Source organism: Pleurodeles waltl, chromosome 4_1 (genome assembly GCF_031143425.1).
Source record: "Pleurodeles waltl isolate 20211129_DDA chromosome 4_1, aPleWal1.hap1.20221129, whole genome shotgun sequence".
NCBI lineage: Eukaryota > Metazoa > Chordata > Amphibia > Caudata > Salamandridae > Pleurodeles > Pleurodeles waltl.
Window position 1 is genome coordinate 313,190,204 of NC_090442.1, and position 24,319 is coordinate 313,214,522.

Sequence of the window (24,319 nt, forward strand, 5' to 3'; positions counted from 1 at the left end):
CTTCATTAAAAACAGAGGGCTGAACATACAGAAAGTGCAGTGCAGCCAAGTTGCACACTGGAGAGCAAGACCTTTGTGAATATCAAAAGAGCAGCCTCACAAAGAGGTTGGACTAATGAAAAAGAGTACTTGGGCCTTGGTACACTGATAAGAGCAAACATGCGCAACAACAGCAAACATTGTGTGACAGGCAATAGAAACAGAGAAAAAGTAAGTGGCAAGCACACAAACCAATAAAAATGAAGGACGGGGTGTAAGCCCCTTTTAAGATTTATATTAAACACAATAGATTTCACAAACACAGCACAAGTGCTATGAAGGCGAAACCTAAAAATGAGTACAAAGACTAAAAAGAAAATATTGAATGAAGTGATAAGGAGTTATGCCAAAAACTAAACCGGTTCCTTTCCAGCCCAATCATGATGGACCAATGCATCATGATGAGTGCTAATGCAGGCACCCTTGCACAGTGGTGCAAGGGTGCCTGCATTGCATGCAGGGTTGTTTTGTGCACGAAGGGGCACCTTCCTTCACAAAAACAATCCAGAGAGGATTTTCCCCTTTCTATGTGTGCTGCAAAATGCAGCACACATAGATAAAGGAAAAACGAGGATAAATAAAGATATTTCTCCTCATTACGCCTCACGTGGGAAGGCGTAGGATTTTGGCACATTCCCAGGTTTGCCAGGGTTGGTAAATCTGGAAATGCATCAAAAACCATGGGAGTCGCGTGGGAATACCCATGCAATGCCCATGGAACGCCTACCTGGAGTAGAGTAAGGCAACGCAGCGATTTCCATTGCATTGTCTTACTCCATGTTTTTGAAGCCATTCAAAGCCACGCAAAGTGGCTTTGCGTGGCTTCAAAAATATCAGTTAATGGTTTGCACCACACATGTACCATGTTGCGCAGTGCAAGCATGTTGCAAACCCCTCATATATAATCCCCCTTAGTCTTTTAGGTCTATAGTTGCTGTGCTCCGTTAGCGTTCTGTAGGGCGGCAGTCAGCCCAGTGAAAACAGGTGGTCCTTGAACTTCAAAGAAGCTGCACCAAGGAATGAGGTTTAGTGCTGGCCACAGACACCAAGGCACCACCTGCCACTCAAGGAATTATTTTTCGTATCTGGTTAAAATCATTTGTTTTTTCAGAGTGTCCTTGGAATTTGTGAATGAAACCTTGCTGCACTTTACTTAATTTGGTAGACATGTCACCAAAAGAAGACTGGCTACATTATGTTCCATTGCATCCATGCTGAGCAGTTGATCTATTTTGTGTATTCTGTTTTGAGCACATATCACATTCGTTTAAAATAACGGATTCCCCTATATTCTCTAAGCAAGAAAGACTTTTTCTGCATCAGGCTATATATGAAGCCATCACTTGGGTAAAACCATAACTCTATGATTGTAGCACTTCTATTTGACACTGCAGTGGAAATAAATACTTTAGTTATGTGATAATTCGGTTCATCCAGTTCTTCTGCAATATCTTCCTTTCAACCTTCAGCATTTTGCACCTTCTTCTCTAAATACTATGTACACCCCTTGGTGTAAAGGGAGCATCTACGCAAGGTAAATAAATGCACATAATGTTGACTTAACTTGATGTTTTCAGGCTTTTCCTGGAAAACACACGGATTTATCAATCTGATTTTAACAAAAATAATGCTTTTACAGGAAGGATGATAGAATGTGCCTTGAAAACAAGACTGTCTAACAGTGTAACCACACACACACACACACACACACATGCACAACAGGTTCAAATTAAAATACCAAAAAATCCAAATCTGTCAGATGATTAAATAGCATTAATAGAGTGCCAAATGAAGATAACATAAAAAATGTATACAGTTAACAGTGCTGAAAAAAGTTAATTTGTGGATGATATAATTGCTATTTCGGAAATAATAGTCCATCGAATATATGGCCTGATTTAGAGTTTGACAGATGGGTTACTCCATCACAAATGCGATGGATATCCCATCCGCCATAGTACGATCGCCATAGGCTATAATGGAATCGTAACACGGCAGGAGTAACTCCCTCCACCAAACTCTAAATCAAGCTCCAAGTCTCAATCGCAGAATATAGTTTGACATCACGGCAAAAAAATCATGATTGTGTCACAATGGAACCATACAAAGCTTTTCACTGCACAGAGCACTAATGAGGTGAAGACATGCTTTTGGATCAATGACACTGAAAAAAGACCTAAGATGACTGACATTGTTTAACTGCTAGGAAAATATTATTTTTGTTATTTCCCCCCATTTTGGGGGATCAAGCAGATGTTTTTTAGGTTGAGCATAGCAGTGTACATGGGCAGCTCTCTCGACATGCTGTAATCTACCGTGTGGGCTTTAACCATGCCCAACTCATGCCCATCACTTTCATTCATTCCTTGTCTGACTTCTACATTGGCTAGAGGTTTAATTAAGCCTCAGCCACATGTGCGCTGTTCAAAAGCAGAAACAATTTTACGCTACATTGCCATAACTGTCGCTATAGTCAACCAGCTCTCTATGCAAAGAGTTTCAGAATAGTTACACAGACCTCAGACATGGAATGCAGGAATAAAGGAAATACATTTGCCAGAGGTACTTTAAAATGTAACATGTGTTTTTAAAAAAGCATGTTCTCTGTGGAGATTCTGCATCCCATTTTACTAACATGAAACTGGATTAAACGCTTAGGGACTGATTTAAGAAAAGTGGGGCTGAACCCAGTGCAGCACCAATTTTTTTCTCCCTTAGCACCCCCCTACCGCCACCATGTGTGAGCCATATTTAAAATACAGTGCACCATGGCGCAGGGTAGGGGGCAATAGTAACATTTCTTTGATGCTATTAATGTACTCTGCAGGAGTAGTGCCATCTTGGCACTACTCCTGCAGCGTTCAGAGGGGCCCATTGTATTCAATGGCATACCCCCTTCTAACGCCTGCTCTGACTTCAGGCGCTGAAAGTGCCGATAAAAGTGGAGCAAGGAAATTTCTTAGATCTCCTTGCGCCATTTTGTCACCCCCCCCTAATGGGGGAAAGGCCCCCTTTGCATACATCATGCCTAGCACAGGCATAATGTAGCGCACAGTGGTATAAAGTGGCGCAATGCATGCACTGTGCCACTTTGTAAATACGGTGCAGCATTTTTGGCCATCTAGCACCACATTAGCATGAAAAAAATGATGCTAATGTGCTGTTAGGATGGCTCTGGGGGCTCTTAAATTAGCCCCTCACTTTGGTAATTTTTAACTAGAACATTCTTTAAAAAATAAATTTAAAGCACATGCTTAATCTGGTCTAAAATTATCATTGGTAAGGTCTGGTTTGTATTGCCCATAGTTCAACTATTATGGGAATACTAATTAGTAATGTCCCTAAATACAACTAAGAGCTTAACAACAGACATTCACATCTCAGGCTTAAATTGCTATCACTTGCAACCAGCTTTGCACACCACTTCAGCTTACATTAGCCCGCTGATAGTACAAAGGTAAGGTACACTAAGACAGGACAGGAATGGAAAATTATCTCAAGTCCTTCACGTTCATGGCTGTCTTTGATTAGCTTTTTCAGCACCCTTCCCCTTTAAGGTTGTAGGGCAGGGACATACCATAGCACAGGAGACCTAGAGTGGATGGGGAGTAAAGGGTGGAGATTTCCCTCAAAGCTAAGTGGGAGTGTTCTCTAGGCTAGGGTGGAGTTAGAGTAGTAGGGAAAATCTATACAAAGAATCCACAATATTAGTTGTTGTGTGAAAGATACCGTGGGCTAGCTTTTTGCGTGAATTTTGGCTTTTGGCTTATTAGTGCCAAATCAGCGAGTTGGGAGGCCGGGAACTTCTACAGCGCCAAAATGGCATCAGTGCAAGGGAAAAGGACAGGACTGTGCCATATTGAATAAATATGGCACATTCCTGCCCTTTCCCTGTGATGCAAGGCAGTGCAGCAAGGTAACAATGTCCATAAATCTGGGCCCAGGGGCTTGTTACAGAGTTGGGTGACAATGAAGAGCCTTTAAACTGGAAATGCTAAGTACTGAGGATATTCTATCATTCGCCAGGAAATTATCTTTACAATTAAGAAAATAAGGATTGGAAATTCTGCCTGTGGATTCTTCTTTAGAATAATTTCCTCCAGAAATGGCAGGATGTTCCCTTACCACCTGATTCTAGGTCAGCCCCATGCAGCTTATATGGTTTTATTTTGACCGTTGAAAAGGTCCCGTTTTAGATGTTAAGAAACAATGGTCTTGATTATTAGGTGGAAAAGTTACTCCATCACAAATGCAACAGATATCATGTTTGTGACAGAGTAATCCACCCGTCAAACTCTAAATTGGGGCCCATGTATTGTACATCTCGAGGAACCCCCTTAAAATGTTAGGATCGTGATATAGCCCATCTTGTGGCCTTGATCCAGGGAGACATGTGTGATAGAATACTCTGACAATCTCAGTATAAGGTAGAGTGCCTCTATTCAAATTATTGTGCTACCTAGATTACTCTATATGCTACAAAACTATGCATTTGAGATTCCACCAAGCTTTTTTGAGGGACTGCATGATCAAATATGTCGTTTTCTGTGGGCCAGCAGGCAGACCACAGTATCATTTACAAAATGTGTGTAGTCAATATCTGATGATGAGCTGTGAGTGAGAAGTTCAGCTTTATTACTGGATAGCACAGCTGCAGCCTATCAGGGACTCGCTTTTTGGGGACAGGGAAGACCAGGCCTACCGACTGGAAGTTGAGCTGTTTAAAAATGTCACCCAAGACTCCTGGCATAAAGCGTTAAAGTGGATTGAGTGGTATGTTTGGCTTACAGCAGGAACTCACTATGCCAGGGAACAGTAGTCACTCACATGTTGGGTTACAGCAGAGGGACCGGATTGGGATCTCCAAGATTGGAGACACATAGAACAGGAGTCACCTGAAATCTTTCAAGGAATTAAAGGACAAGCTCACAGTTCTGCCATTATCTGCAAATGCAACATGGACCAGAGATTTATAAATTGTGCCCCAACTCCTATCTGACTTCAGTCCAATAGAAGCTACACTGACTGCAGACTCAATTGGGTGGAAAAGGAGTCTTATGAAATTACAAATTATTAGCCGCAGTTCAGCAATAGGTGGCAAGCTTAAACACTCAATCCAGCAAGGACTCCAACAAAGCCACTGTAGTCCACTGATAAATGGTAAGCTGGTTCTTCTACATAGGAGCCCCTTTCATCAGCAGCTACTATTCCAGAGACTACAGATGACCAGCGAAACTGACCGTTGGATGCACTCACAAAGCACAGGAGAAGGCTTCCCTCAGTCTTTCTCCAGGCAGGTCAAACGTTGACAAGCAAACATTATTTATTGGTCTCTCCCAAGTTCAGTTTTCCTTTGCTCAGATGGCAGTGGGAAGCTTTTTGTATAGGGCAGACTATCTACTTATTGCCAAGAAAATATTCATGCACAATGAGCCAGGATTTTCAGCAGTTCCAGTTTGTTTCCGGTAAACTATCCCATAAAACCTTGCTCTAAAGGCCTTCCAGTATGTCAGGATGAATATGTCAATGTGAAGACAGCTAAATATCCACCCAGAAGAGGAAAACTCCACATAAAATCCAACCCTGGCTTGTTCTGCCTTGATGTCTCCTTCTGCTGGCAACATAGATAGACTAGCTATGTACGGACCAGCCACCAAGGCACCAAGACAACATCAGCACTGGTTAGCTGCTTTGACCATGTATTGTCAATACCAGGGGTGACTGGTGTTCATGGGCAGAAGGGGTGTTGATCCAGCCACCCCCCTGGGAAGGGGCAAGAACACAGAAATAAACACAGAGCAGGTGGTCATAAACCACTGCTCTGAGACAGTGTGCTGAATCTATTGGGTGAAGTCTAGTTAGTTTTGCAGATGTCCTACTGCACAAGTGCCAACCGGGCGGTGTTTTCTTCGACCTGCAGGCAAAAGCTACAGCAGTGACATCATCAGAGAGGGAGTGCTGAATCAGAAAGCAAGTTATCCTTTTGGGGCACATAAGTAATGACCCTGGGAGGAGTTACAAAACTCCATCTACTTCAATGGCTTGAGGTGCGGCAGGCCGATGAGACATGGAAGGAGTGGGTGGCAACAATTTGTTGGCCATCACAGAGGGGCAGGCTGTAGGAGGGGTGCAGCCGGCTGCTCTCCTTGCAGGAAAGCATGTTTAGTACTGAATTTGGTTTCACTTTGACAAAGTGTGCTGTATCTCGACCATAGAAGCCCAAGAGAAGGTAGGAACCAGCTGCAGACAACATTTGCACTAGTAGACTAAGAGGTAAGTGTGCGGTTGTGTTTCTGCCTGTGGCATTGTCAAACCCCTCCCCCCCCCCCCCCCCCAACACACATTTAGTAGATACAGTGATGGTGGGGTTCTTGATAGGCCTCTTTTGCCTGCAGCTCAGCAGAAAGGCTCATAATTAACTTGGGTGTGTGAGTAAGTGAAAGGATGAATGGATGGATGGATGGATGGATGAAATGGTGGATGGATAGATGCCTGAATGAATGAGTGAAAGGATGGATGTAAGAATGGAAGAGTGAAAGGGAGGGTGTATGAGTGAAAGGGAGAATGGATGGATGGAGTGAAAGGAGAGGTTGAGGATTGATGAGAGAGAGAATGTGTGGGTGGTAGAATGAGTGACAGGATGGTCAGATGAGTGGAAGGGTAGCTGGATGGATGGATGGTGTAAAAGTATGGATGGATGAGCGAAGGATGGATGAGTAAAAGGATGCATGTATGGATAGATGAGTAAAACAATGGATGAGTGAAAGGCAGAGTAGATGGCTGTCTGTATTAAAGGATGGATGATGGATGAATGGGTGGATGGATGAGTGAAAGTGTGAATTGATGGGTGGATGAATAAATGGATTGATTGATGGGTGTGTGATAGGATGGATGGATGAGTCAAAGGGTAAATGGAGAGATGTATTGGATGAAGGGTGTAAGGATGGGTGGTTGAGTGAAAAGGTGGATAGATGGATGAGTGAAGGGAGGATGATGGATGTATGGCGTGAAAGGTTGGATAGATGGAGTCAAAGGGTGGATGGATGAGCGAAAGAATGGATGGATGATTGAATGGATTTATGAATGAATGGATGAACGGGGGATGGATAAGTGGAAGGGTGGATTATTGAGTGAATGGATTAGTTGAATAGATAGGTGTCCCTGGACCAGTGGTGGCTCTCCTTTATGGGCTCCACAGTTGCACTACACTCTCCTTGTTTTGGGGTCCATTTGTATTGTATTAAGAGTGAATAATAAAAATAAAATACAGACCTGCTTCCAGTCCAGAAACAAACTGAGGAAGCTAGTTGCATTGTTTGATTGCTGACCCGGGTGCATGAAGGTGTCTGTGCCATTCCAGTACTGTGAGCATGTCTGTGTGAATATATGTGTGAGTTAATATGTGTGTAAGAGAGTCAGTGAGGGAATGAGTTAGTGAGTGAGAGTGCGCGAGAATGAGTGACAGTAAGGCCCAGCATGTATGAGAATGAATACGAGTAAGGGAAAATGACAATGAATGTAGCTGAGTGTTACTGTTTGTGAGACTGAGTCACAGTAAGACTGAGTAATTCAGCATGAGTGAGAATGAGTGGGACTAAGTGAGACTGAGTGGGCCAGAGTAGAATGAGGGAGACTGTGTAAATTAGTGAGTCCAAGTGAGACTGAGTGAGTCAGAGTGAGACAGTAAACTTAGTGCAAGAAAGGTTGAGAGAACCCTTAAAAAAAACTCTTTGGCACTTGAGCCAAGGATTATGTCCCACCACTTTTAAAGGTCACTAGCCACCACTGGTCGATACAACTCTATTCTGAGTCTATGGGGGGATGAAGTTTTTGTGGCAGTCTCAGCTTCTGAAGTTTGAGGTGGAACAATATTCAAAGACAAAATAAGTGTCTTTTTACAAAACAAATTGCCTTGAAGAAGTAGTTTTGTTGGACACTGGAAACACTTGTTGACTGTTTTTATTAGATATTGATATTGGAGAATTTATTGGATTACTTATTGGTTATGTAAAGTTTATGTACACTTCAATCAGTCAAAATGGAAGTTTATTAAGACCTTAGTCTATAAACTTTACATAAATACGATCACAATTTACACATTGGTAAAACAGATAAAACCCAAATCAGCAGTATAAATACAAAGACATAAAAAGGAGACTGCCATACATAGATAAAAGATAGTTAGAAACCATGTTCAGCAATAGATACATAGTGGGTAAAAGGGCAAGAAGCGACTATCCACCTATCAATCTTCGCACAGACTATACGTACGGCTTTGCAATGATTCCTGTATTGCCATTAAAAATCTTGCTTCCAATAAGTTCAGGGCTTGGACCCCAATTAGAAATTCCATAAATAATAAAAATTGGCTTTAAAAATATTTTTCGTTCACCTAAAAACCATAATCAGTCAAATAGATTATGTACCATATTACATTTTACCTTCAACCCACATGTGCACTTGCCCTGCTCATCTCTGATTACTGTTTTTCTCTTCTTATCTGCAAGCCAAGGGTTGAGGCCAATCTGAAATTTTAATACTGCATACCTCAGCTTGGGGCTAGGCAGAGTCTCAATATAAGGAAATCGATTCTCGTTGCTCCACACTTTAACCAGACACTGAATGGATGGTTTACAGTTTACCCTCAAGTAGAGGAGGATCTCCTCTCTAGCACTTTTTTTAATGTAATGTTGCATAACTCCTGTTTAGCAATCTGTGGCTCTTTCCTCCACCATTTCTGACATTAACAATAGTTTATCACTGAGCTTACCCAACATATGTCTTACTTGAGAGTCCTGGTTTAACTCACTGTTCTCTATCTCCGCTTTGCAGAGGTGCGATAATTTAGAGGTTTCCGCTATACTAAGTTTATGCCAGAATTTAAGTTTTGCTTGTGCCCCCAAAGAGCTCCAGGCTGTGAGGTGGCATTCTTACCTTATTGACTGGATAATGGATCAGGGTACCAATGCTAAGAGTCTTTTTATACATTTTCTCTCTTCAAGATTCCAATCTAATTTGCCACATAGGGATAGCACTTCTACCTCGTACTGAAACTGCTGACGGATTATTGCATTAAACGCTGACAGAATAGGGTATAAAGAGGGTCCTCCATACTTCCTGTTAAACTGTTTAAAGCCCCATACCTTTGATAAAGCAGCGATTTTTAGTGATTCAATATGATCCCTCCAATTTAACTTGGCAGCAAACCACATATATTTGTATTTATCCACTACCTCAACTTTGTTCTTGCCCAAATACCAGTTAAAACTACCCTTTTTTCCATAACACCATTATCTTCGATTATCTAGATACTATTGTATGTGTATTTTTAGTAAAATGTGTTACCCTTGAAACTATAAAACCAATACAAGTGTGTGCTATTTGTGTAGACATTTTCAGGGTACTTACTAATAGTCTATGTCCAACTCTGAATAGGATTTTTGACTTGAAAAGCATTTCACTTTTATTCACAAGCAGACTTTTACCACAGGAAAATTGTGTTCATCTTTTCAGTGGAGAGGACTTTTGTGTCATGTCACTGTAAAGATATGCCTGATTAAATATTAGGCACTTTTGATTCTGACTCACCGCTCAGGCAAGACCCGATTATTTAAATTTTATGCTCCTAAATTTCACACGATTATTTTAGCCTAATTTATTTTACCTGTAGCCACCTGTTCAGGGGAACCTGAGCACTGGTGGTTGGGGTTGCTGGACCCCAGTTTGGCTCTTACTTTGCCCAACTATTTTCAAAGCGCTGACTCGTGCTTTAACCACACACCCCAGATACGCCCCCATGCCCGCCTCTTTAACCGGATGCATAGCGCATCTGCACAGCTTTTCTGCAGGTGAGGAATCTGCTTTGTTTTCCTTGTAGAACACACTTTTGTTTATTTTAGGAGGTGCCAGGCACCTGATACTGACTCACCGCTCGTGCAAGACCCGATTATTTTAATTTTATGCCACTCCCCATCTTTACTGGATGCACAGCGTGTCCATGCAGCAGGCGTGTCGTTGCCTGCCTAAGGCAAGCCCGTCCATGACCGGACGGTGACCGGCGCCGGAAACTCTGCCTAAATTTTTAAATACACCAAGATGGAACTTCAACAATTTTCAAATAAAGGTAAGCCGTACCTGTCCTGTCCTAAATTTAATCTTAGTCAGGAGGACCGTAGCCTGAGGTGTACTAACTGTCAGTTCTCTGGTAAGACCATGATTGTACCATCATTGAGCAGATCTAGGCAGGCCTTAAGTGTATGCTGTTGATTACTAGATCTGCTTTAAAGCACAAAACTGAACTATTTATTAATCTGGACTTGCTTTCCTTACAGAAACATGGGCGGAGTGTTAATCTAACCCTGATTTTATTACACTCCTACCCGCTGGCTACAACATCTCTAGACTCGATTGAGAGGGAAAGCGGGGAAGGCAGTTAGCACTCATTTATTGCGACCAGGTCTCTCTCACATGCGAGCCAGCTAATATTGAAGGCTGTGAGGCATTTTCATTAAATTGTAAAGTAAATAGCAATTCTATGTTCTATGTATCTAAAACCAGATTTTTTGAATCACATAACGAATTCCTCGAGGGCAGTATTCAATTTGCTAAGTGTACTATGCTAGGGGATTTTAACTTCCATTTGGAAGATTTACATATTAGTGACATACAAGCTCTAATAGATAACCTAGCTGGGCTTAATCTGTTTCAAATAGTCAAAGTGACCCCTCAAACGCAGGGCACATATTGGATGGGATTTTTACTAACCACTCTAATTTGTTGTTGAAGGAAATTCTCCCTTTGATATGGACAGATCACCTTATTGGCGGTTTTACCCTTAGTCTGAAATCAGATGATTCTATTTCCAGAAAATCTGCCCAGACCAAATTGGTGAGGGCTTGGAACAAGCTAGATTTGAAGATTTTCAAATCCACTCTGGACTCAACTTTACCTTCCTTGACTAATGATTCCCATAGGGATGCAAAATATTATAATGACTGGCTTAATAACGCTGCCAGCAAAATGACGAGAACCATCAGATCTTTTAGAAAGAAGATCACTGCCCCCTGGATCTTGCCTAAGCTTAGAGAGATGAAACAGAACTGTAGAAGGCAGGAAGGCTAAATACAGAGGTCTGATTCAAGAGTACAAAATCCTGATTGTAAATGAAAAAAATAATTATTATACAGATAGAATCCACAAAGTGCAGAACTCCTTACGAGAGCAGGTCTAAACAGTAAATGAGCTCACCTGTCTCCCCTCAGGCAATAAGATCACACCTAACCAAGACTTCTGTAATTACCTAGCAGAATTTCTTAACGCTAAGGTTGAGTCTGTCTATAACACTTTTAACACTCTCCATACACCTCATATTGATGTTGTTAGTTCCTTAACTGGACCTCCCTAAACTTACAAGCTTTTCTTTCTTCACAAAAAGTATTCGACTAGATCAAATTAACCAAATCACGTTCCCCCTCAGACCCATGTTCACCTAAAATATGCCACGTCTTAGCTGATACGCTAGCTCCCTCTATTACATCACTCTTTAATTTGGTGATCCAGACCAGGACCTTTCCTGGTGACTGGAAAAGGGCACACATTCTGCCATTAATGAAAAAAAGCCACCCTTGATCTAAAGGAAGAAAAGAAATGTTGTCCGGTTGCTCGACTTCCTTTCACTGCTAAAATTCTTGAAAAACAAATAAACACGGTGATCGTGAAATATCTCAATCACACAGACATTTTGGATAGTGCTCAATTTGGCTTTAGAAAATGCTAAAGCACTGAGTCGGTTCCCTTAGTTGTAGCACAGGAAATCAGGGGCATCATGGACAGGGGTGAAAAGGCTGCGGTGATCCTACTGGACTTATCTGCAGCCTTTGACACCATTAGCCATGTTGTCCTGAAGGAGCGTCTGGTCCACATTGGAATAGGAGGACCCGCCTGTGACCTCCTTTGCTCATTCCTTGAAGACAGAGAGCAAGTGGAAGCTCTGAGAGATTTTTCTTTCAATTCCTTCCCTTTACCATGCAGTGTTCTGCAGGGATCTTCACTCAGCCCTATCTTGTTTAATAATTATGTTGCCTTCTCGGCAAAACGTGTAAGTTCATTTGGCTTGGCCACAGTCTCCTATGAGGATCGCACACAAATTGTGGTATATCTTAATTGTAACACAGCAAAAGCAACAAAAAGGGTTAACAACTGTATGCAAGTGGTGGCTACCTGGATGGGAAACCACTGTCTTAAATTAAACTCCGATAAAACAGAAGTGCTGTTCTTTGGAAGAGATAAATCCTTATGGAATGCCACGTGGTGGCCGCAGTATCTTGGCCCGCTTCCCATGCCAGTCACAAAAGTAAGAAACCTTGGAGTAATTTTCGACACTAAGCTCACCTTTCTAGACCAAATTAATAACCTTATCTCAATTTGATTCTTCCAGTTAAAGATGCTAAAGAAAATTCTGCCTTTTCTTCCCATAGACTTCAAGAAATCAGTGGTGATTTCTTTAGTACTGTTGAGGCTTGACCACTGCAATGCACTGTATCTGAGCTTACAACAGACTTCGCTAAAAAAACGGCAGGCAGTCCAAAATGTAGCTGCCCAACTAGTCAAACTGCTAAAAACGTCTCACAAGTCCAGGAGGACCTTCACTGGCTCCCCATAAAAAAGACAGTGGCCTTTAAGGCATTATGTCTGACACACAAAGAACTCTATGGAACAGGGCCGAAGTATCTCAGAAAGAAACTCTCCTGTTATGTCCTAGTAGGAGTCTTCGATCAGCCACTCTAAACTTAGTTAAGACATCCAATCTTCAAACTAGTTTGTGAAGCAACAAAAGCTTTATTCATTCAGCTAGCAAGTTATGGAACCATTCCAGCCAAGAAATGAATCAAATCTACGTTTTATTTTTCAAAAAATCACTTAAAACCTGATTGTTCCAGCTTAATCTGTAGCCTTTATAGGTCCTTACCTTGACTGGTTCCTCTCACCTCGAGTCACCAGTGCCAAGACGCTCTTGGGCATTCACCGTGCTCTAGAAATTTCTTAACAGAACATTAAGCACCCAGACCTGCTGGGCTCCGAGGTAGAACTTGAAATTACTTAGCTAATGTCAAAAGTAGTTTTTTACACATGCAAAAAAGATTCAGTTGACATGAGTCTGAGGTGGGCTTTGTTCACAGTAGGTCAGTGCTATTATTCCTGAAGTTATACTTTTACAGGTGCACGTTTGGGAGGTGAAAATGTACCCTGCACCCACATGTGACATTTAGAGCCACATTAGCATAATTTTCTTACGCTAATGTGGCCCAACGAGGCCAAAATTACTGCGCCAGATTTACAAAGTGGCGCAATGCATGCATTGTGCCACGTTTCAACCCCTTGAGCCACATTATGCCTGCGACAGGCATAATGTATACAAGGCGGCGTTCCCCCATTAGAGGGGCCGAAAAAATGGTGCAAAGAAGTCTGAAAGCATTAAAAGGGGGCACAGCATTGCTTACAATGGGCCCCTATGTACTGTTCAGGGTTAGTGCCAAAATGCCTGGTACATCAATAGCGTCAAAAATTCTGATGCTATTGCCCCCTACCCTGTGACATGTTGCGCTGTATTTTAAATACAGAGCACACATGGTGGCAGTGGGGGGCGCTAATGGGGTGCAAGAAAAGTGGACTAGTTACAAATGCTAATTAGGGCTAGGCAACTTTACACCTTACTTACGGGCCATGGGTCATGTACTGGGAGGCTGGGTAACAATCTCCCAGTGCTCATACTCAAAATTGCCAGAACAACTAGTCCAAAAAATCAAAACATCTGGTTAGCTCACATGACATGGTGAATTAGATTTTTTCAATTTACCACAGTTCTTTAAGTATTGTGAGGCATTCTTGATACGAATTGCCCACTTTTTCTTTCTTCTGAGTTAGTTTCTGAGAAGTTTAAAATTCACCCACAAAGTTGGGCAAAGTTAGAAAACTTTACCCTTCACAAAGGAGGGTGAAGTTTTCCAGATTCTTCCAAGGTGAAATTTAGCATATCTGGGCCACCAACAGTGACAATTTCTTGCTTCAGGAAGTCCCGCCCCCAAAGGCAAGATGCCCTGTGGCAAGGAATCAGTTTGTTCTGTGGTTAGATCTAATATAAATGTTACTGCAAGGCAGTGGGCTCTGAGCACCGCACATCTGCTAAACAGCAGAAACCTTCTTATAACAAGCACCTGCAATGCAATAGATCTCACATTTGCTTGAGTTAGAGCTATTAGCATTGTAAATTCATAATTGGACTTTTCTTGCCACATAAATTGGTCAACCCTGCCTCACAATTTCATCTTTTCCTGCCATATAATTCCAGTAGTCCTGCATATTGTTAAAGCACTTCTATTTACCCTTTTCCTCTATCTGCAGCAAAAAATGAAAATGTTGCAATTTAGCATCTTAAATTTAAATCTGCCATGCTAATTCCAATAGAATACCACTTTCACCACACCACCATCAGAGTTGCTGGCTGGCTATCACAAAAGACACAAGACAACCACATAGGAAACATAAACTAGAAGGGTTACCCAAACATATTGAGCATTCAAACAGTCATGGTGTAATAAGGATGTTAGGTTGGCCTGAATTACGGTTATAATTGTAATAAGGAGAGATTATTAAAACATATACAGTTATCATATAGACCTTTATCTGAAATAAACTTTTGGCATTAGATTGTAATGCTCAGAACAGCCCCTAAAGGGCACCATACCAAAATTGGCATTTGTAAGAAACATGGTAATGTAACCATATTGTTAGCCCCTAGAGAGAATAACCCCATGAAAAAACAGGAGAAAGCAATGTAATCTAACCATATTCTTAGCCCCTAGAGAGCATTTTTAAGGCTATCTGGTCTATTGTAATGATTTTACAAACAAGATCTTTTAAACAAAACTTCTCTCAGCTGCAAAACAAAAGCTGTAGCCATGAGAAAAGACACTGACTGGTGGGAGGAGTTATTATTTTGGGGTTCTCACTAACCTAGTGTGGGGACCCAGAGATTATGTTGATAGAAAGAGTGTTTTGAAGGTGGTCCCATTGTTCTAGGATCACCACAGTGTTATGAGCAAAAATGTTTTGTAAAAGTAATGCCCTGCAAAGCATTATGGGTCAAGCTTTTGTGACACAAATATTATAGTATGTGGACTTCAATGCCAGAACAGCCCCTAGAGAACACCACAATAAAAACAGCATTTGGAAGAAACATGGTCATGTTACCATAAAGTCAGCCCTTAGAGAGCATAACCACATGAAAAAAGAATGGGAGAAAGAAATGTAGTGTAACCATTATTTAGCCCCTAGCGGACATGGTGCATACACATTTTTAAGGCTAGCAGGACTATTACAATGATATTAAAAACAAAGCACATAAAACAATACCTTCTCTCAGCTGTGAACATACCGTGGGGACCCAGAGATGATGTAGACAGAAAGAGAACATTGTGGTCAATGTTATGAATGTTATGAAGGTGGTCCCATAGCCCTAGGACCACCATAGACTGAGTTATAAGGAAAAATGTTTTGTAAAAGTAATGTCCTGCAAAACTATATAGTTATTTCCTAAAGAACATAACCACACAAAAAGAAAATGGCAATAAATAATGCAGTGTAACCATATGCTTAGCCCCCAGTGTGCATACACATTGCATATATTCAGGAGTAGCAGGCCTATGACAATGATATTACAAACAAGGCCCTTAAACCACAAGCAGCTCCCAGCTATAAAACAAAGGCCATGAAAGAGCTTAAATAGACACTGAATAATGGGAGGGGTTATTATTTTGGGATCCACACTAACCTAGTGTGGGGACCCAAAGATGATGTAGACAGAAAGAGTACATAGTCGTGGATGTTTTGATGGTGGTCACATTGTCTTTGGACCACCACAGGCTGAGTTATGAGCAAAATGTTTAGTAAAAGTAATGCCCTGTAAAGCATTATGGGACGAGTTTTCCGAGTACAGTGAATATTGTAGTATTGGGCCTTCGGCTGTGCTAGGAGAGCTGCTTTCATTTTGAGGATTTCTGTTTTATGCAAAGCATTCACAAATTTCAAGTGTTTTAAGGAGAGAGCCACAAGAAATGACTGATTAGGTAACTGTGAACAATGTGACTAGCGCTCCCATACTGCTGATCGAATTCTGGCTGGTGTGCCTGTTCGCGCTGTGAGCGCCATGCCCACCATGCAGCACGAATGGGAGAGACAAAAGTAATAGTTTGCCCACGGCGAAGTCTATCAGCAATCATGCAATTATCCATGTAACAGGAGCAGTCTGGCCTGACAAAAACAGCCTCAAGGCGGGACAAACGTAAAGCATTTACCAATGACATAAAGTGATTTTCAAAAGGCAAGCCCACGAATGAGTGAAAGTGGTGGCAGTGACATGGGCGTGGTTAAAAGCCCACAATACTTACAACAGGTCAAAGCTCTTGCATGCTCAACCTAAAAATGGTTGCTAAAGCTGCTGCCTTTTTTTCTTTTTTAAAACTTGCAAGCTCAATCTTACGATCGAGGTCACTTTGCAAATTCCCACACACCATGTTACATTGCATTGGTGGATAGATGCTCTGCTAGCTAATTCAGCCTGGCCTCTGAAACGCACAGAAATACATGCATTTCATCAGATCACAGATGTCTCGGAGCTTTTGCTTAGAAAAATGTTAAGTTAGAAATCAAGGACCTTGTTGCTGTCAATGCTTTTGATCTTTTTAGCCCTTCCTTACGATATGGCACAAAACGAACCCTTTCTTTAGAGAGGCCTTGAAATACCAGCATCATCAGTACAAAGCATCTAAATAGATTCATGAATTTAGAAATGTACCTCCGAAAAGATACTATTCAAGGCCAATTAATTCTACTGCACGAGGTACCGTTTATGATTTAGGTCTGCCCTTTGATAAAGCTTTAGCTGTGTCACTAGAGTCTTGTTTTTGTCAACAGGCTTCACCTATTGGTCCATTAAACTGGTATTCACATTTTCTTCTACAGTATGGGGAAGGGGTCAGCACACTTTATCCACTGTTACTCTTCACTTTAAGTGATTGCACAAAGCATGTGCACCTTGTTCACACCTACCAGAAAATAACACTTTTTCTTTAGTGATAAACTGGTCCCAAGTGTGTTTTCATTTTAGTTATGTTTTTATATTAATGTTAAAGAGCACCTTTTGCTTTGCCTGCTCTTTGGCTGCCAGTCAAATAATGATTCAATTACTTGCTCCTTTTTGAATTTATGAAATGTTTAGGCGGCATTGTGACATTGTAGCTGCCTGTATTGTGAGTGCTTGGTTAGCTTGGTATTTTTTCATGTTTCCTTCCCAATTAATATTAAGAATAATAAAATGCATGGCACAACGCAAAGGCCGACATAAAACATATCTCTACTAAAACAGCCAGGTTAGTGAATGTGTTTTAAATTTTAAAAAATGTAATACAACCATATGGTGCCTTGCTTAGGTTTCTTCTTTTGTGGCACATTCTTGAATTGTAATAAAAAAATAAGAAATACATTATCTATCACATCAGCCTTCTTGGTCAGACCTTCTTGATGAAATGGAAAGCGATGTCCTTTGCCTCATTCTGAATATAATTCCTGACGTGGCTGGTCAAGCTGCTGACCTCATCACGACTCTTTCTTGTAACAGTTTGAGGGATCTCATCTTGGGGGAGCTGTAATCTATGATCTCAGGTGCTGGCTTCGCATGCACCATGAAGGCACATGGGCCTGGAGAGGATGTAGTGTAACTGGATCAAGATGGAGCCGCGCGAGAGCGCGTGACCTACAAGGTCGATGCGTGATGTCTTTCCATCGCCAGAATTGGGAAGCAGTGTCTACACATACTTTTAGTAGCCCAGACTGGACAATGCCTGCAGGTCCAGTCTTAGAACCACCATAGTTCAGATTCCAAATTAATTCCTTTTTGTTTCTCAAGAGCTGAAACTCTGTGTCTTTCAGTAAGTTTTAGGGCTGTCTCAGGAAATGGTCAATGTGATGTCCTTTTCACAGCTACTGTGACAATACGTATGCTTGTCGATAAAGGTTAATGTTAATGTATATGAGAAATCTTTATTGCTTAAACTGGCGCAGTGCTTAATCTGTGCTTGTTGTTTCCGGTGCGGGGCACCTGCATTTATTTTGGGGGGCCGGCACTTATTTTTCTCCCTCAAGCATTTACTGCGAGCAAAAGAAACGTGTGGGAAAGATGGAGGAAAAGACAAATGAAAAAGCGTCACAATGGAGAGAAAAGAGAAAGCTGCAAGAGTGAGCTGGAGGGGCAGGTGGTGGCTATAAATCGATTAAGAGGCCCGAGATGGCTTCCGGATTACGCTGCCTCAGTATTGCGTGCTCGTACATTTAATTGCAGCAGCCGCGTGTTCCAGAGAAGAGCTTTGGGCACCGGCACGTCTTTATTTACAAATTAAGCACTGACTGGCGTGTACCAAAATAACTCTAGCAAGATGAATGTGGGTTTTGATTAGAAGTCTGAAGGTTAGAATGGCTGTATAAATTAAGACGGCGTGGAGTTTAATAACAGACTTAATTAGTGCTCTCGGCTCTAGCTGGTGCTCTCTCGACTGTAGAATATCTATGTCTTTTGGTGAAGGGAATCTGGCTTCTATATTTTGCGCAACATGTTCATCATCTAAACAAAGTTGAAAGATTGGCTGTTGGTGCTGCTGTGGTAGAGCTGCTTTGCCACTTCCAGTATTGCGGCGCCACTCTATTTCTCCAGTGCTGCGTAAATCATTGGTGCAGTGGATGTGGCTGTGGCAACAGTCCCCACCACTATGACACCACCACCTTGGAAGCACCCCTCAGCTCTGCAGCATTGCCCTCCTGGCAGAGAGTCACACTCAGCAATCCCGCAGCCCCCACACTATTTCAATACTAATCTAGCGCTGCAACACCACCAGAAACATGACAGGCATTCAACACTTACTGACTCTGCAACTAATTTTGTTGCCACTAACCAAAATCATAGGTACAACATATATTGACAATTTTAACAGACACATAAATTACAAACAGAAATAAGACATTTATATTTCAAATACTCTCAAACATGTATATCACACAGCAAATAGACACACACATCACAATCACACACAGCAATACAAAAACCAACACACTAAGAAATCGAGAACAATTATTTTGTTAATGTTAGTTTTAATCTAGCCTCCGTACCATTCTAAAATATAATCCAAGTACTTCATTTCTAGTCCAACCATGCCATACAAGTGGAGATCTACAAGGGTGGGCAGATGGTTTGTGGGAAACAGTCAGAATTTACTTTATAAGACAGGGCAGTGTTGGGGTAGACCAGACCCAAATAATTTAGAAAGAGAAGATCATTTCAGTTATCCATTTCTAGTCTGATATTAATTGTCGTAAGAGTAGAGCATTTTGGAATGTAATTTGTTCTAATTTTAAGAGCTATCATCAAAATGGTCCTGTTGACCGTATTCACTTGAACTGCTTTTAAAGTGAATGTCAGATTTGGAAGACAACTTCCTGCTTTCTGTGAACCAGCATTTTAAAACCCATTTCCTTCTTGCAGGTGACCATAAGGCTCTGCGGCCTGTGACTAGCTCATACTAAACAATCTGTTCACTCTCATGATAAGACAGAAACACATATTATAAACTGTGGCCGTGGTTACGGCCATATTGAAGCTGGACCTGGCTGTCTCTAAATCTGGGCAGGTCCAGACCATCTGGCACCACAAACATCTAAACAAAATGGTTTCTGCGTAAGACAGATGGGGGAACATCGGGTGTGATGCTGTCTACCAGTCAAAGCTGTGCTTTCAGATCCATCCCTACACCTCATCTTGCCACATGTAATGAAGTTTAACTAAGTTGTGTAGAAAGCTATGTGAGGAATAGCTATTCTCGCTAACTCAAGGATCCTTCGTAGGACAGAGTGTAATCCCTTGCAAACGTTAGTTTGAAGGGTGTGAAGGCCACAAGCAAGAACCGACTTGGTACAGTGTGGGAGGTATCAGAAGTGGAACTCCATAAACAAGCCTAGTCTCCAAAGAGATGTCCCCCATGCAAGCGAGGGAAGCATCGGTTACCATCACAGAACGTTTGCATCTGCAGGGTCTCCGTTTTGCATCAGCCCCAGGGCTATGGGAACATTAGGAGCAGGTCAGGAGGGTAGACCTCAGCTGAAGCCTTGCTACCTGTCTGGGAGGGTACTTTAAAACTTCCTGCTTCCAGGGACCTGCAAGTCTTCAGGGGGGCGTCTGCTCTACGTGGCTGCACCTCTGCTCCTGTCGGACTTTAGTTTGACAGCAGCCTGGTCCCTGATAGATCCAAAGAGAGAGCTGGAAATACAGTAAAGGCGGGAGGTGGGCAGGTCTTCTGCACATGGGAGCACATTGATGTAGTGTTAAAATGCTCACGTGTGGACTCAGTATTGGCAGGCACTACATTGCGTGGCACGCTTCATCAGTCAGTGCAAAGCACAACAGGGGTTTGCATCGGGCAACTATCCGGAGGTGCAACATTATATAATACTGCTCTTCTTGTGACATTTTCAAACAGCAACTCTGAACAGAAAGAGAAATGACACACTCTCGAAGCCTGCCATATCAGAGGCATGTTACATGAGTGATTTTGTGAGCGCACACAAATGCAGGCGCGTGCACACACAGAAGAAAGACTCTATTATGCAGTCTGACTTTGAACTCTACGTCCTTTGCGTCACAGCTGAAGGCTGTACTCACATTCTCATATTATCTGCTGCAGAAGACACACATAGAAGAAAAATAAATAAAGATTAACAGACATTTGACTGAAATATCGTTGGGGGCTAAAGTGCAACCATCGTGAATGACAAGTATAAAACCACTTCTTTTGCGCCACGCTTCAATTTCATATCTTCCTGTTTGAACATCCCAATGCAAGTGGCCATCATAACTAAGAACCCCCCTACCTCTGAACCTTTAGCTGTACAAAAAGTAATGTAAAACTGTAAATGACAGAATATATAAAATCCACTAATTTCACAAAAAAATAAAAACTTCAGCTAGCACTATCCGGCAATCAAACACTAATATATAAGCCAAATAAAATGAATTATACTTGCACTCCATGAAAAAAAACTTTGTCCCCCCTAGACATGATTGTTTTAGTTTAAGGAAGCAGCAATGCATGTTTATTTTTGACCAGATTCCTTTAATTTATTGACTGCAATTTCGAGTGCTATATTCCTTGCCAGTTGGAAACGTGTAACTATGTCTACTTAAATATTGTAGTGAGAGTAATGCAGTTATATGCTGTTTTTTCAAAATGCCTTGACGAAACATTTTCCGAAACCCTACCTGTTTTTACTGCTTGTGTATTAATGACGAGGCTTACACCATTTAGAATATCCCTATGTGTCTGAGAATGTAAATGGTCACACTTGATTTATTTTAAAAGTATTGTATTTATTTGTTTTCAATGATATCATTGATGATAGGAAAAGAGAGACAGACTGAAAAAGACAAGCAGGTCAGCAGCTCTAGTCCCGAGCCCTCAACCACTCCAGAAATCAGGACACCTATTAGATTTGAAATATTCCCTGGCATCTCAACCCTGGGGCTTTAGGCGTCTACCAGGGAGAGGCTCTGTCCTACAATTTGCCCTGAGGAATGTTGTAAAACCAGCCCACTGTGCACCCAACAAGTGGACAGAATCCGACCTTCTGTAGGGATGTTTGGAGGATGAGAGAACTGTAGTTACACCCACAAAACCATTATGATTTTTTTTTTTTTGCAAACTGCGTTTTTACTGCAGGATGTTCGACCTTACACAAAGCATCATTCCTCGTAACAACAAAACCAACCAACGGAGTACAAGCCCAAAACGAAATCTGCCGCCGTCCCTGTGCCAGGGTCCAGTTTTAGCATTTGGGTCTATGAGGCTTGAGTCAATGAGGTATGGCAAGTCTGCTGCTGCCTTATATAAACAGACTGGGGCCACTGATATGTGGTGGTCTCAGTGGGATGTGAAGTTGTAGGGGGTAAATTGTGCAGTGCTTGAGGTACCACCCTGTAGCGTGTTTACATTGTTTGGCAGTGCTATATTTAGAGTAACAAAATCAAATACCACCAACTCAAAACTGTTTACATGATCCAACCACTACCACCAAATAATTCAAATGCTACTGCATACAAATAATCAGACTCCTATGTACTCTGTAGGCTGCAACCTGCAGTTCAACATGCGGCCACTGCAGGCTGCAAAGCAAGAGAAGGACACATGCATGCCGCACTGGAGAGCATCTGCAGTACTCTGAAAGCTGTTACCCACATTTATCAAACAGCACAAGCTAAGCCCCCAACTCTTTATAGCTTCCAATTGCACCAAATTTTTCTGTAGTACATGAAGTACTAAGATATTTGTTTACTAATCCAGCAGTTTATAATAAGGACTTTCTACACACTAAAATCACAAGCATGTTAAGCATTTTAATGGCGAGAAATGCACAGGGAAATAACATTTCATGTATACACTGGAAACGAGGAATTGTATACTTACTGCGGCATATAATCTCCCTTTGTTGTTCATTGCTACAAAACGTTCACTTTTCACACCAAACAAACTAACAACACCTCGTTCTACGGTTGATATTTCTAACAGACCTAAGTGAAGAAAAGGTACATTTAGTGTCATGCATTGCACCTTCACAGGATGGCATATGCACTGATCATAGTTTTCAATGTGCCTACAGCAGGTCATTCCAGTCAGCTCATGCAAAAACCTAAACTGACTGCAGTGTGTGGTCATCTTTGCAAAACTGAGGCTATCAAAGGCTTGTTAATCCAACCATCAACTATTAGAGCCAAATATGAAGCAGAATCCCCAGTAAGGCTCGTGCTTTAGACGTGATACATGAATGAGTTCCACACAAAACAACTTCTTAAATTGCATAGTGAACTATTTTGGGCCGGGTGACAGCGGCAATGGGTCATTCAAAAAGAAAAGCTCCGGGGATGTGAAAATCTGTGCTACAGAGAAACAGCAAACTGCTCCTAGGTTCTACCACTGTAAAGGGCAGCCGAGTAAAAATAAGTTGGCATCTAAATTTGTCCGAGCATTCATGACATGCCTCGGCCTGGATATTTCCAGTGCGCACTGAACTGAGAGCTTTTCAGAAAACAAACAGATCTAGTGTCACTAAATGCCAAGAAGCTACGACATTTGTACCATCCATGCATTAAAGATCACAGTTTTACTACTATGCGACGTCGATGCTACGGTATTTCAGGATGGTACTCACTGTATTGGTTTTCACTATGGACACCATTTATCCTTCCATCTGGGAGGATCTGAAGGTGAAACCCGATGCCCACGTTGCAGTAAAGCCTCCGCATTCGCTTGATTCCCAACAAATATTCCGTCTCCCAGTTCACAGATGACTTCTCCGCTGCCATCTCGGCAAGGGACCTGGAAAACAGAGACCCCCACCCTTGATCCAGAAAGGTCCCATTAGTTCGACTCGGAAGCGGGTAGGTCGACACAATCCCGGCCAGAAAGCAGAGGAGAACACAAGTGGGCAACGTCCAGTGAATGCTGGCTCCGCGGGGCATAGTGATGAGTAGCCTTTGTGCGATGGCCATCCGGTTCACCTTCTGGGCACGTGGTCAGAATTAATGACCCTAAAAATACCGCCCTTCTTGTTTTCCTCCCTTCTGCATGGCGGCCTAGGCTTATTTTTGGAAGGCAGATAGGGATTGCGGACATGAAACTGAAACCTGGAAGCAGTTTTGTGGAGAAGACAAAGAGACCAGCAAAGCTCCAAGTGCTGGGGACCATGGTTTGTAGCTCCTGCTCGCTCGTGGGCAGCCGGGATATATTTGTGTGATCTATCTATACAGCTCAAAGGCCGTCCCACCCCTTAGCATCATCCTGACATCAGGAACTTGCCTGAGGTACTTCAGCTGTGCAGCAAGAGCTGTAACACTAACCTGCTGTCTGTGTCAAGTTTGCTGCGAGACTCGAGGAGCGAAGTTTCATTGGACAGCGTGCAGTGACTACTGACTGTGGAGGGGCCTCCCAAGGTCCAAACTGGTTGGACGGTCATATACCCCGCAAGCAGCTTCCTTATTTAGGGAAGGAGGTGTAAAAAAAGTTCTGGGCCTCACCAGTGAGCAATGATAATCCTGCTGGCCCTTCCTATGCAGCCCGCTCAGAGGGTTTACATTAGCTAGCAGGGGCGGCACTGTCAAGGTTTCGGGAAACAATTTGGAGCACTGCAG

The 24,319-nt window shown here is 42.1% G+C and overlaps 1 protein-coding gene across 1 annotated transcript in view; it reads right to left on the reverse strand.

The window, feature by feature from the left end:
• Positions 1 to 23,888, reverse strand: part of FGF6 (fibroblast growth factor 6) — a 42,409-nt gene extending 18,521 nt beyond the window's left edge. Inside the window, exons 1-2 of the mRNA XM_069228410.1 lie at positions 23,341 to 23,888; positions 22,599 to 22,702 (exon numbers count right to left, since the gene is read on the reverse strand). Coding sequence (XP_069084511.1) covers positions 22,599 to 22,702; positions 23,341 to 23,680 — 444 coding nt within the window. The 5' untranslated portion in view covers positions 23,681 to 23,888. The remainder of the gene's footprint in view (positions 1 to 22,598; positions 22,703 to 23,340) is intronic.
• Positions 23,889 to 24,319: the final 431 nt, after the last annotated feature.